Source organism: Paroedura picta, chromosome 5 (genome assembly GCF_049243985.1).
Source record: "Paroedura picta isolate Pp20150507F chromosome 5, Ppicta_v3.0, whole genome shotgun sequence".
Lineage (NCBI taxonomy): Eukaryota > Metazoa > Chordata > Lepidosauria > Squamata > Gekkonidae > Paroedura > Paroedura picta.
In genome coordinates this window covers 49774667-49786730 of record NC_135373.1, presented here as the reverse complement: position 1 = coordinate 49786730, position 12064 = coordinate 49774667, and the positions used below count along the sequence as shown (strand labels likewise).

Genomic DNA, 12064 nt, shown 5'->3' with positions numbered 1-12064 from the left:
ACTTAGTGGGGCTGCTGGACTATTCAGGGCTTCCATTATAGCTTGATGATAGTATATTATGCCACCCAGTTAGTATATTATGCCACCCACCCCCTCTGCACAATGAGTCTTTTCTATGATTGGGTTGCCTGAAGAAATCATAACAGACTCTGGGCTGCCCTCATGAGGCAATTAAGCTGGCTTTCATGTCGCACTGCCATCCCCATCAGCCTCCATATGGGTTCAGCCCATTTGAGACACTGTATAGCTGACCCCCCCATGGGGGGGGGCACCTAGCCCTGTTTTTCCACCCTGCACCTCAGCCATTTGGCCATTTTCTCCATCCACCTTGCCCTCCCCCCAAACCAAAAAACACAGAGGGTGACAACATGACACCATTGTGGTATACAAAGGGACAGGGACCCATCAATCATTTGTCATGCCTCTCCAATTCGCACTAGTGGTTGGTGTGAAATCTTTCATAGCATCTTCTGCCATTGAGAGAGGGCATCTCCTTCCCTCCTTCCTCCTATGCTTTGCCAGTGAGGGAGAAATTCTTCTGTCTGCTTCCTGCACAAAGTAGTTACTCCTGCTAAAGTATGTGAATAGTCCTTTTCCCACCTTAGCATGTTAGCTCATGCTAGTCATGAATTCCTCTGATCAGTAGCACATTAGAGGAAGCTTTTTTGGGGGGGGGTCTGTTTTAGCCCAGGTGGAGAGTGTTCGAAGGTGGTTGGAATCAGAGGGGGTGGTTGGCAGCAGCACCACAGGCCCACAATGGATAGAGGCATGGCAGCATTGTAAAATAACTATAGAATGGTGATTACAAATTGCTGCTGGCAACAGTTTTGCCTTCTCTTTTAACTGGGCTCAGCGGGGGGGGGGGGATCACAGTCTCTGTATCTATAGAGGGGAGCCTCCCCAGCTTCTTTCTATCTGTGTAAAGCAAAAAAGCCACTCCTTCCCCTGCACGCTGGGCAGGCTGCAGCTGAGAAGGAGAAGTGTGTGTACATATACTCACTTGGATTGAAATGTTGAAAAATCATTAATTATACATTAATCAAGTATAATACCAAAGATTCTATCCTTGGAAGTAGTCATTTTCTTCAGGGGAAGTGATCTCTTTAGCCTGGTGATCATTTGTAATTGCAGGAGAGCTCTAGGCCCCACCTGGAGGTTGGCAACCCTATTACTTGAGTGTGTAGATGTCCTTGAGTCCCCTTATAGCAAGTTATGTGGAGATACATCAAAGTAGGGTTTGGGGCCTTTGGAAGGGGGTGAGTTCAATGGAAGACTGTGTTGTGAATCAAAGGGCCAAGGAAATGTACTTTTTCCTCATTTCATGCTTAGAGGAAGAAACAGACACTTTTATGGCAATACATTATTATTTTTATTATTTTTATTATTATTCGATTTATGTGGGGGGGATATTCCCATTTGATACACAAGAATCCAGGAAAGTAGGACAAATAAGATGGGAGTGGGAATCTTCATGCATTTTCAAGACTCTGTCGTGTGTAAATAAAGGAACGACAAACAAACAAAATGGATTATTGCAGGGGTAGTCAACCTGTGGCCCTCCAGATGTCCATGGACTACAGTTCCCATGAGCCCCTGCCAGTATTTGCCAGCAGGGGCTCATGGGAATTGTAGTCCATGAACATCTGGAGGACCACAGGTTGACTACCCCTGGAATATTGTGTAATGCTCCATTGTAGTCTTATTCATACTACATCATATTTCATTCATACTAAAGTAAAGAAATAGTGATGTGTTCACTGTATTCATTCACGCACGCACACCCAATAAAAATCATTCTTGGTACGGTCTGTCGCTCCTTCTGCACAGTCTTGAGGCACACAGTTTGAGAACTGTGAGGTTAATCTTGTCTGAGTCCATTATGGGCCATCAGAAGCTTATGATGAAAACCTTCTGGAAATAAGGAAGGATGGGGCTGGGGTGACAAAGCCATATCAGTGAATCTTGCTCCGTCTCCCCAAGTTCTTAAAGTACCAAGATCACCAACTTCTGGACCAAATACATTGTTCACAGGCCACACTGTGAACCAGGACAAAAAGGAGGAAGGGTCAGGCACTCCACATAAGGAAACCACTCAGCCTAGCAGAGGGCTGCCTTTTTTTCTTGCTTGGAGGTGATGCAGACTGCAGCGGCCGCAGAAGCTTATCTGTTGAATTTCCACTGGGTATGTAGTTGTTTTGGGAAGATGAGCCCTATGGGCTACAAAACTGGCATCTGCCTTCTTCCATAGAAGTGTCTGCCTTAGAAAGGCAGGTCTAGTACTGCAAAGGTAAATAGGGTATGGTCAAGGGGTCCCTTGCAGCACACCCTTGTTTCTGGATTCTGTGCTCCCAGGTGGCTGCAGTTCTGAGTGGAGCTAGCTCAGCAATGTCAGGACAGCTGGGCACCCATGAAGCACACAAACAGAGAGAGCTGGCAAGCCACCAAGAGGTTCCACTCACTCCACCCCCAAAGTCCCTAGTTGTTTCCCATCCCAGAGCTGGCAACCCTAGAAGGAAGGAAGAACAGAGAAGGGCCCAAGTGCTGCAGACTGCCAATCTTCTGCTCCACTCACTTCCTTGATTTTTTAAATTATTTTTGCACTATGATGACAGAGTCATGTTTAAGTATTGCAAAAAACACTGCATCTCGAATCCCCAAAAGATGTCATAGGGTGGAACTTAATGACCTCAGATACTTCCACAATGCATCCTGTTTCATTCCAATTCAGGTTGATTCTAGCTCATGGAGCTGGCTGAGTCATGAGCTCCTGTAGAATGGCAATGCAATGTCCAAGGTGTGCTCTCTCTGGATTTTCTTGAAATCATAATGCCCATATTCTGATGTAGCCTCAAGGCAAATGCACTGAGTTACATCTGGGTATTCCTTTTCCCCTCATAGTATTTTTGGATGAGCATAGAACTAATTCACCAGATGTCTGTTTTCTGCCTGCTTGTGTAGTTGAGCTGCCACAAATTAGGCATATTGTTTCCCACAGACTATAAAATGTATTTATCTCTGGTTATTCTACATCTTGCATGTGTATGTTTATTTATTTCCAAAATTTCTCCTGCAGGTGGGTAATGATATCCTGGAAACTAGGGCAAACACCATTTAAATGTCTTTGATGTACAGAGTTGTGAATAAATAATTAGTGCCAATACTGTAGACTTCTTTAAAAAATTAGTTATGTAGACATGGATGATTCAGTGTTGGTATGGGATGGAATCCTCTAATTTAAATGGTTACATTTCTTGTGTGTAAGGAGAAATATGAGATATAAGAATAGCAACTTTTTCTGTTCACGCTTTTCAAGAAACACTTGAGGAAAGACAAAACCATCACTTAATGTGAACATTAAGGACATTTAATTGGGATGGGTGGTCATACTAAATACACATTTGCACTCATAATTACCTAAAATTGGTGGCACCTATTAAGATAGAAGGTATGATATTTTCAAAAGAATTTTTAAACTGGTTTCAGGTTTTAAGGGGTATGATAGTAGATGCAGGAGAGCGGACTGATATAAAAATGCCCTGCACAACAGGTTGTGTCTAGGCAGGTGGTTTTGGATATCACAATATCACCTTATGTGCTATTAGTGGTTAGCTAGGCCTTTGAATACTTAAATCCAGTGACTGAAGCTGTGAACAGACAAGACAGATCTTTCTACAAACTTGAAACTTGTAGAAAAATGTGAAATCTAAAAAAAGAAATACTTGGGGGGTTTAAAAAACCTAAAAATGATCAAAGCAACGGCGGAAGCTTTAAGCAACGGATTCCCCCAGTGGCTGTTACTAAGCAACCACAGTATTCAAAGCTGGGTTTATGTGAATAAAAAGGCAAGGGGATGGGGCAGGATCTTTTCCATGCCTATTTTATCCTTTAGAGAAGACACATTGGAGCCAGGCCTGACTTGGATTACCAGCTTCAGGTTGGGAAATCCCTGGAAATTTTGTGGTAGAGTGTGAAGAGGGCAGGATTTGGGGAGGTATGAGGCCTCAGTCAAATATAATACCATCAAATCTACCCTACTGAGCAGCCATTTTCTCCAGGGGAACAGATAGCTGTCATCTGCACTTCAGTTGTAATTCTGGGAGATCTCCAGGTTCCATCTGAAGATTGGTAACCTGAGGCCTGGCAGCAACCTATGTGTGACTTGATACCACTGCTCAACCTGCATGACTGAACTAGGCCTGGCTACCTGCTAATGTTAGGCAGCAGCAGCCACTCTATGAAAGCCAGTGTGGTGTATCAGACTGAGCTTCAGAGTAGGGTCTAGGAGGCTCAGGTTCAAATCTTTGGAAGCTCACTGGGTGATTTTGGATTGCATACCTTCAGCCTAACCTACTTCACAGGTCCACTGTGCAGATAAGAAGAGGAGAATAATATAAGCTGCTTTGGTCCTCACAAAGTAAATATAGCTGAAAATGGGGAACAAGTGAAAGGTAGGTAGGTGAATAGCTGAGAAGGTGAGTATAAGGTAGGTAAAGTGGAGAAGGGGTTCCAGGGGGAGGGAAAGAGGAAACACGGTAGAGTGGAGGATACAGGGGAGCATAAGCCCCTCCCTGCAAGCCCCCTTCCCCTGGGCAGAAAACAGCCTAAGTCAGAGGGATAGATAAATATTGATGATCTCCCTAGAAGGGAACAGGAAGCAGGGAAAGGGGAACAAATGTGGGGGTTTTCAGGAATAGGTTCTGGGGCCTAATAAATGTGGCCACTGACCTCAACCAAATGCTTGGCGGAAGAGCTCCATTTTGCAGGCCCTGCAGAACTGTGCCAGCTCTGACATAATATGCCTCACAACAAAGGTCAAGTCCATTGGCATCTTTAAGACCCACAAAGTTTTATTCAAGGCGTGAGCTTTCAGGTGCATGCACACTTCCTCAGACAATGCCTCACAACTATTGTTTTACTCATGAATCATTATAAAAACAGACCAAAAAACTTTAATCTTTAATCAGCGTTTGTGTTTTATATCCCCTAGATAAATGGGAAGCCAATCCAATACATCTTTCCCCATGCAAGATTGAAACTTCTGAGGGACCCAAAGGATCGTTCAGTTTCAGGTACGGCAGACAGCAGCAGAGTCTGGTTTCCTCGGTCATTTCTCATGTCGTGTGCCAAGACTGTCTGAGGGGGCGGTCAGGGTTGTTGTAAGGGCAACATTATTCAAGTCCCAACATATTGACTTGCTTCTCTTTGCACGCTGCTTTGTTCATGGTGCAGTGGTTTTTCAGCGTTCACTGAATGAAGTTGGTCATGCATGAATGGCGCTTCCTACGACCAGAGCAATGTGCTCTACAGTCAAGGACTGCTTCTGCCACAGAAAAGGGCACATCAGGAGCAAGGATGAGGCTCAAAGCCATTGATATTTATTAGAAACTACAACACTCGATTGAAACTAAGAGCAGGGCTACATAAAGAGGACTGTTGAAGAAATGCAGTCTGCAAAGTCTTAGCTTGTGCCAAGGTATTGCGTCTCTGCACTTTGCCATGGATTAATACCTTTGTTCTGAAGCCATTTCCATACTTATGCAGTTCTCTGAAAATAGGCTGAGACTCAAGAGACAATTAGGTTCCTTGGAAAGTGGATGACCTAGTCTTTATGATGAATCTTCATATGCAAAATAACTGAAAGTCCGTCCTCATCAGAAACATCAAAACTCCATTATTCCAGGGTGGATTTGTGTGAGGCAAAAGACAGGGGGAGGGAGCAGAGTGCTTTCCAGGCCTATTTTGGGTTCTGAGAAAGGGCTGTTCCTGCCAGAACCCAGACAATCAACAACACAGGAAGAAAGGAAGAAAAAAATCTCAGTAATCCGGTTTTTCTTATTAGCATGCAGATTTAAACTCTGCAATTTGGAGGAGAAAATCTGAGAAAGAAGATAAGTGCAAAATGCAGGAACAGATGTGAACAGGATATGTATTACAGGGATACGGGCTTCAATTCAGTAAGAATCCCAATTAAGCTGTGAATGCAGACCATGTGGATTATGAAGTGGATTCTGGAGCAGTTTTCTCAAGATAGACATGCCTGTTTCACTATGAGTATCTGGGTTAGAATTACCCCATTTCGAATTACTGTTATTCCATGTATTATTTATGTCCTGAGAGAGTTTCCAGTATACATCCCCCAAAGACTTTTTGCAAAAATGGATTCCCTGTTTTGTAAATTTATTTGGGGTCTCTCAGGCAGGTTTAAGAATGCATAGCAGGAGAAGAAGGGGGCTTTAATTTTCGTAATCTGTGTCAATATCACTTTGTCTTACTGGTAAAAAAAGGTAAAGGTATCCCCTGTGCAAGCACTGGGTCATGTCTGACCCTTGGGGTGATGCCCTCTAGCGTTTTCATGGCAGACTCAATACAGGGTGGTTTGCCAGTGCCTTCCCCAGTCATTACCATTTACCCCCCAGCAAGCTGGGTACTCACTTTACCAACCTCGGAAGGATGGAAGGCTGAGTCAACCTTGAGCTGGCTGCTGGGATCGAACTCCCAGCCTCATGGGCAGAGCTTTCAGACTGCATGTCTGCTGCCTTACCACTCTGCGCCACAAGAGGCTCTTTGTCTTCCTGGTATCTAATGTTAAATACTGGACTCCTGCTGTTGAACAGGAAACACCTAAATAGGCTCACCTAGGAATGACCCAGCTCTATCCCATATGAGCAGACAGCCTTCGGTTCTATACACTTAAATAATCCTCAGTTACAGTTACTCCTGTAACTGAGGTTTCAAGGTTGGCCTAGGAGATGGTTGGTACTCAGTTGGCCTTTGAATCATTCACATACATAGATCTATCTATACAGAAAAAATTTAAGGTTAAGATCGGGAACAGCGTTGGCTTTTGGAAACAATGAAGTTCTAATGTTCCTCTCTCAGTTGATTGGTCCAAATAATAATTTCAAACCCTTACACTCTGTGCACAGAATTTAATCTCTCAACTACAGCTTGTTAGCAATGTATTCAATCAAAACTTTGAATTCTGTTTTTGGTCCTGAGGCTATTGCAGCTTCAGACCTCACACACACACGCGGACACACACACATGCAGCCTGCTTTCTCTACACCAGTCCTCAGAAATTCTCCCTAGATGAACTGTCATTACATAAATCTTTTTAAGAAGCCAAACAAAATAAAACTTGAACTGTGTTCCCAGTGGAACTTGGAACTGAATAATCCAATGGTAAAATGCACTTAAAACCTATTAAATCTACTATTCTAGATTTGGGTCTTAGACTTATTTGCCAAACCCCGCCCCCCCCTCTTATGAATATATTGGTATCCTCCTGGTTTTAGGACTTCCTGAGAATGATGCCTGTTGGTGCTGCCAAATTCCTATAGCCAATCTGGTCCACATGTTCTTGGGTTCCTCAAAATTGTGAATTTCTGGCAAGATGTTATCTCTCATATGTATCTTGCTTAGCTCACTAAATTATGACTCACAGCGAATAGACTAATTTTAGGACATATACCGTTTCTATATGCATTTCCCAAACATCAAGTGATGTGGATTCAAAGGGCAGCCTTGGTTGCCAAGTGAATTATCTTACAGTACTGGAAATCCCTCTGTGGATCATTGGGTCACTAATATATTAGATCTCTGTATAATGGAGAGAATTGCGTACAGCAAACAAGAAGCTCCCAAGACCTTTGAGCTTTCCTACATCTCCATTCCTTGCTTAGCTGGATCCATATCACCACTTCCACTTCCCCCCAGCCCATTCTCATTTTCTATTTCTCCGCTCTCTTTTCATAATCTGCTTTTAGCTCCCTGAGTGAATGCAGCTCATACTTTGTTTTCTTGATGAGCTATATTGGGGAAGAGAGTGGGTGGTAGTGTCACATGGAATTCATTGTTGTGTTTGCTATCTTATGTGGGAAAACAATTAAAAAATCATAAGTAAAACCCCAACGTTTTAGTCACTCAGAAAGTACAATATAAAGATTTTTACATAAGAGAAAGAGGGCCTTCATGAGAGGAGCAGATGGCTTTCTTTTTTTTTTTGCATATTGCCAGTTGTCTTCCTCCGGTGGCTTTGATCTAGTTTGGCAACAAATTAGGACCAGGGACATGATTCCAATGTCCTCCTGACTTTGTATCTGTGGGTGACCTTTCAGTTCTCTCCCCAAAGACAGTAAAACAAGCAGCTTATTGCCCTCCCTTGCTAGAGGCAATGCTCATATTTTCAAGGGTATATTTATTGTTTAAACATGACTATTCCTGACCCCAACTAATATCATATAACAAGTAGGAGACCTGTGCCAATCAACTGTGCCTTTCTGACTGCCTTTTCCTTGGACTTGAGTGTGGACCGCTACAGGCCAAATGCAGACTTCTTTGGTGGCTATTCCCTTACTTTATAATAGTCTTCCTGAATTGGTGAGGCAGGATTCTACTGAGCCTTCGGGGAGGGCGGTATATAAATCTAAATAAATAAATAAAATAAATAAATAAATAAATAAAATAATACTTTGCCTGCCTTCAGGAGAAACTGTAGAACATAACTGATTAGGAGGGCATTTGGTTGGGACTGAACTGAGATCAGTAGTAGGTCTATTGCGGTGATTTTCCAGGATAAGGGTGTTTGCTGGCAATATAACTTCTGGTTTTGAAGATTTGTTAGTTTTGTTATTGGTTGTTTTTATTATTGTTGTTATGCTTGGTATTTAATGGACTATTGCTTCCTGCCTTGGGTTCAGCAAAAGTAAAATAATTATAATTGTTCTGAAAAAGTAAGAACAGTGTATTATTTTAGCATATTATTTAAATAGTTGTCACCCATGTCTGATGTGCTCATTTTACTAGAAAAGTACTTACAAATGCTGTAGATTGATACATCTTGGCTTTTGTTTTCCTCCTTTCCAAAATGCAGGCAATGGGCTGGGGATCCGAGTCGTAGGTGGGAAAGAGATCCCTGGAGCCAATGGTGAAATTGGTGCTTACATTGCTAAAATCATGCCTGGTGGAAGTGCTGAACAGACAGGGAAAGTCATGGAAGGTAAGGTGATGAAAGTATGTTAGAAAGAGTGTCTACAAAAATCTCTGCACAATTTGAGTTTTAAAAAATTAGCCATACTTTTCTGCAAACTGCAGTTTGTCAAGAATTTAAATATCTCTCTTAGTTTAAGTCTCTCTCCAAGGAGCTAAAGTGTTGTAAAAATGGTCCCTTTCTTCTTTGTGTCTGTTTGCAATGCAGTTTGGGAATCATGAACAGGGTCAGTTTATCCATGTAGCACATGTAGCATGTTCTACAGACCCCACCCTTCCAGGGGCCCCACAAGGTACCTCCCCCCCTGTGGATCAGGTCCATAGCCTCTCTCCTCCCCCCTTTCCTCTCTCTAAGGACACTCAAAGTGACACCCATTTCCACTGTGGAGGGCCTTTTCACCCCCAGTCTGGCTGTTCCCATAGCAATTGAACTCTGCTAGAGCCCCACAAACCCTTAAACTGGCTCTGGTGCTACAAGCCCTGCAAATCCTTAAACCACTCCTGATCATGAATGCATAAAATGCTGTGCTTTCTTCAGTCTTAAGCAAAGCACATTTTATGAAATTGCCAGCAAACTTCTCTCTCTTTCTCTGCCTGCTCCCTTTTTAGGAAAAGGCACTATGGGTGCACTCCATGGGAATCTCCTTTTCTCACTTTGAACCTCTGTATTTGCTAACAGTTTCCAAACTGAACTGTAGGAAATCCCAGCTCATATTTATCACAGGCACAAGGATCCGTTGTGTCTGAAGTTATTTCTAGGGCAAACAGCCATGTGGAGTTGCATTCGGTGTTTAGAGCTGCACTGCTGGGGAGAGGGGCATTACACAGCTTCCTTGCCATTACCGCTTGTTCCCAGCAAGCCCTAATGTTGAGGAGAAAAGCTCGAACTAAATGTGGTTCTGCATTCCAATTATTGTCTGTCCTGACATGTCTGTTTATCCCCAAGAGGTCTGCCAGGGTCCCTAGTGTGAATAAGGCCCCCGCAGTGCTGGGGGAAGTGGCTCTATTCCTCACTTGCCAAGGCCCTGGAACCCTCTCCAGAATGCTCTGCATGTGCCACAGATTCACTGCAAAATAATCAATGAAGAAAGGATTCCCTGACAAGAGGAAGACTGAAAACCAATCCCCTAGCATACAGTTCCAGGCTATGTGGTATCTTTCCATGTACGCCATCAGAAGTTCTCATCTCGTAGTACCTAGTTACATTTCAGGTTGTTGCAGTGTGCAAGGATGAGAAGGAAACAGTTGAGTTTGGGAGTAAGGCCCAGAACCCCCAGCTTGTCCCCTCGCAAAACAGCAATATATGGGGACCACGTATTCTTACCACCAGAAAAATATTGCTTTGAAAGATTAAAAATAATTTCTGTATTAACTCTAAGCAAAGGGTGGAAGCAAGATTGCCATGTATTCTTTGTTTTTATGGTTTATTTTGAGAGCTCTTTAGTCATCTTACCACAAGTTATTTCTCATACCCGGCAAAATTCTGAGGAGCACCAGTTAATGATTACCTCACAATTATAGATTTGACTTTGGCTTGACTTTTAACAGACTGGAATCATCAATATAATGAGTTGGATTATGGGAAGTTCTTTCTCTTTTGTGAGCAGAGCTTAGTGCGGTGTGTGTTGTTGATTCCTTTTTTTTGCATAGGGCATGTTCTAGTCCTTGTAGTGAGTTAATATGGGAGACTTGATATCCCTTGTGGCTGGATTTCTATTTGATGATCTGCAGAACAGATGGAATTACATGGCAACAGGCATACTTGTTCTGCTGCTCAATTAATTACAATTATTCCCAGCAAAGTCTTTTGATTTCTTGGGAGTATTCTCATATTAGACTTATGGCACGTTTGTGTAGTGAGGCTGGAGCTGGGGGGTGGGTGGGACAGGACAGTGTTGCAGTGCACCCTTGAAAGAAAGCACCTTGAATATAGTTTTAATGAAATGAAAATCAAAATTTAAAGCCCAATTTTGGAAATTTGGTGTGTACGACTTTGTTTTGTTTAAATAACGGTACTTTGACAACTGATTATTTCTTTGAATATGTGAATAAAATATTTCTCCTTTGGGGGAATAGACTTCTAGAAGCCCCGGTTAAATGTCTGTTGGTCTACAGAGGTATGACAATTCTAATTCAGGCAAGAAGCAAGGAAATCCTCAAGTTTATCCAGCAGCAACAGGAAGAGCAACAGGCTGCATCTTGTACTGGAAATTTTATTGATTTAATATCTTTGTGAGAAAGACAGCCTGTAAATAAAGTAGTAAATAAATACATTCAGGAAGTTTTAGCCCATCTTTCTTTTTCTTGACTGTGGACCTCAGATGATTAATAATAATATCTATAAAACAGTCAATTAAACACTTAGTGTTATATAATTTGTACATTAAAAGGTCTAACTGTAAACCAAAGATTCAGTCTCAAAAGACATAGCCATAATCCTTGCATAATCTTTTAAAAAGTAAGAGTAGGCTCCCTTCTAACAGCCTAAAGCCTTCTTTTGTAGGAACAAGTATGGGGATAAATATTTCAGTAAATAGATGCATTCTATAAGGCCCTACGAACTACTACCAGTAAGGTTTAAGACAGAGCAGGACAGAGAGAAGAGACTTTGAAATGAACATTAATTATGAATAGGAGAGGAAGCTAAGGTCTCTAGAGCCATAATGAGCTTCAGCATGATTCATGCAAAAATAATGTTTACGTTGACTTCCATCAGTATGTTATTTAAGGATCAAGAAGTTTCAGTGGTAAAGAAAATCTGCTGCAATGAACCAGTGAAAAGTGCAAAGCGCACCCAAAACCATACCCACACCGTTGAGCAAGGTGCTTAACAGTTCACTGGCATCAGCAAGGCTGAAAAGAGCCTGACCTTAGCCTGGCCAAGCACTGATAGTTGATGCTTCAAGTTTCCAGTTCTATTACATGGGGTTAGATGATTGGGGAGGCGGGCAAGATTTGATGTCCTGTTCTCAGATATATTCAACCTTAGGTTACAGAGAAGCACACGAACCCATCAAAGTGCTTTGTGTTGAGTCAGGCTATTGAGTTTATCAAGGTCAGTCTTGGGTCCTCTGAA

The 12064-nt window shown here is 42.4% G+C and overlaps 1 protein-coding gene across 6 annotated transcripts in view; it reads left to right on the top strand.

Annotated features, from left to right (window-relative positions):
* The window catches only part of PCLO (piccolo presynaptic cytomatrix protein), a 134836-nt gene that overhangs the window by 83260 nt on the left and 39512 nt on the right, over positions 1-12064 (top strand). For 5 of the 6 annotated variants that reach the window (XM_077337850.1, XM_077337848.1, XM_077337847.1 and 2 more), the window contains 2 exons: positions 4988-5069; positions 8873-8998. In XM_077337850.1, the coding sequence (XP_077193965.1) occupies positions 4988-5069; positions 8873-8998 (208 nt within the window). The other variant, XM_077337849.1, reaches the window with a different exon arrangement.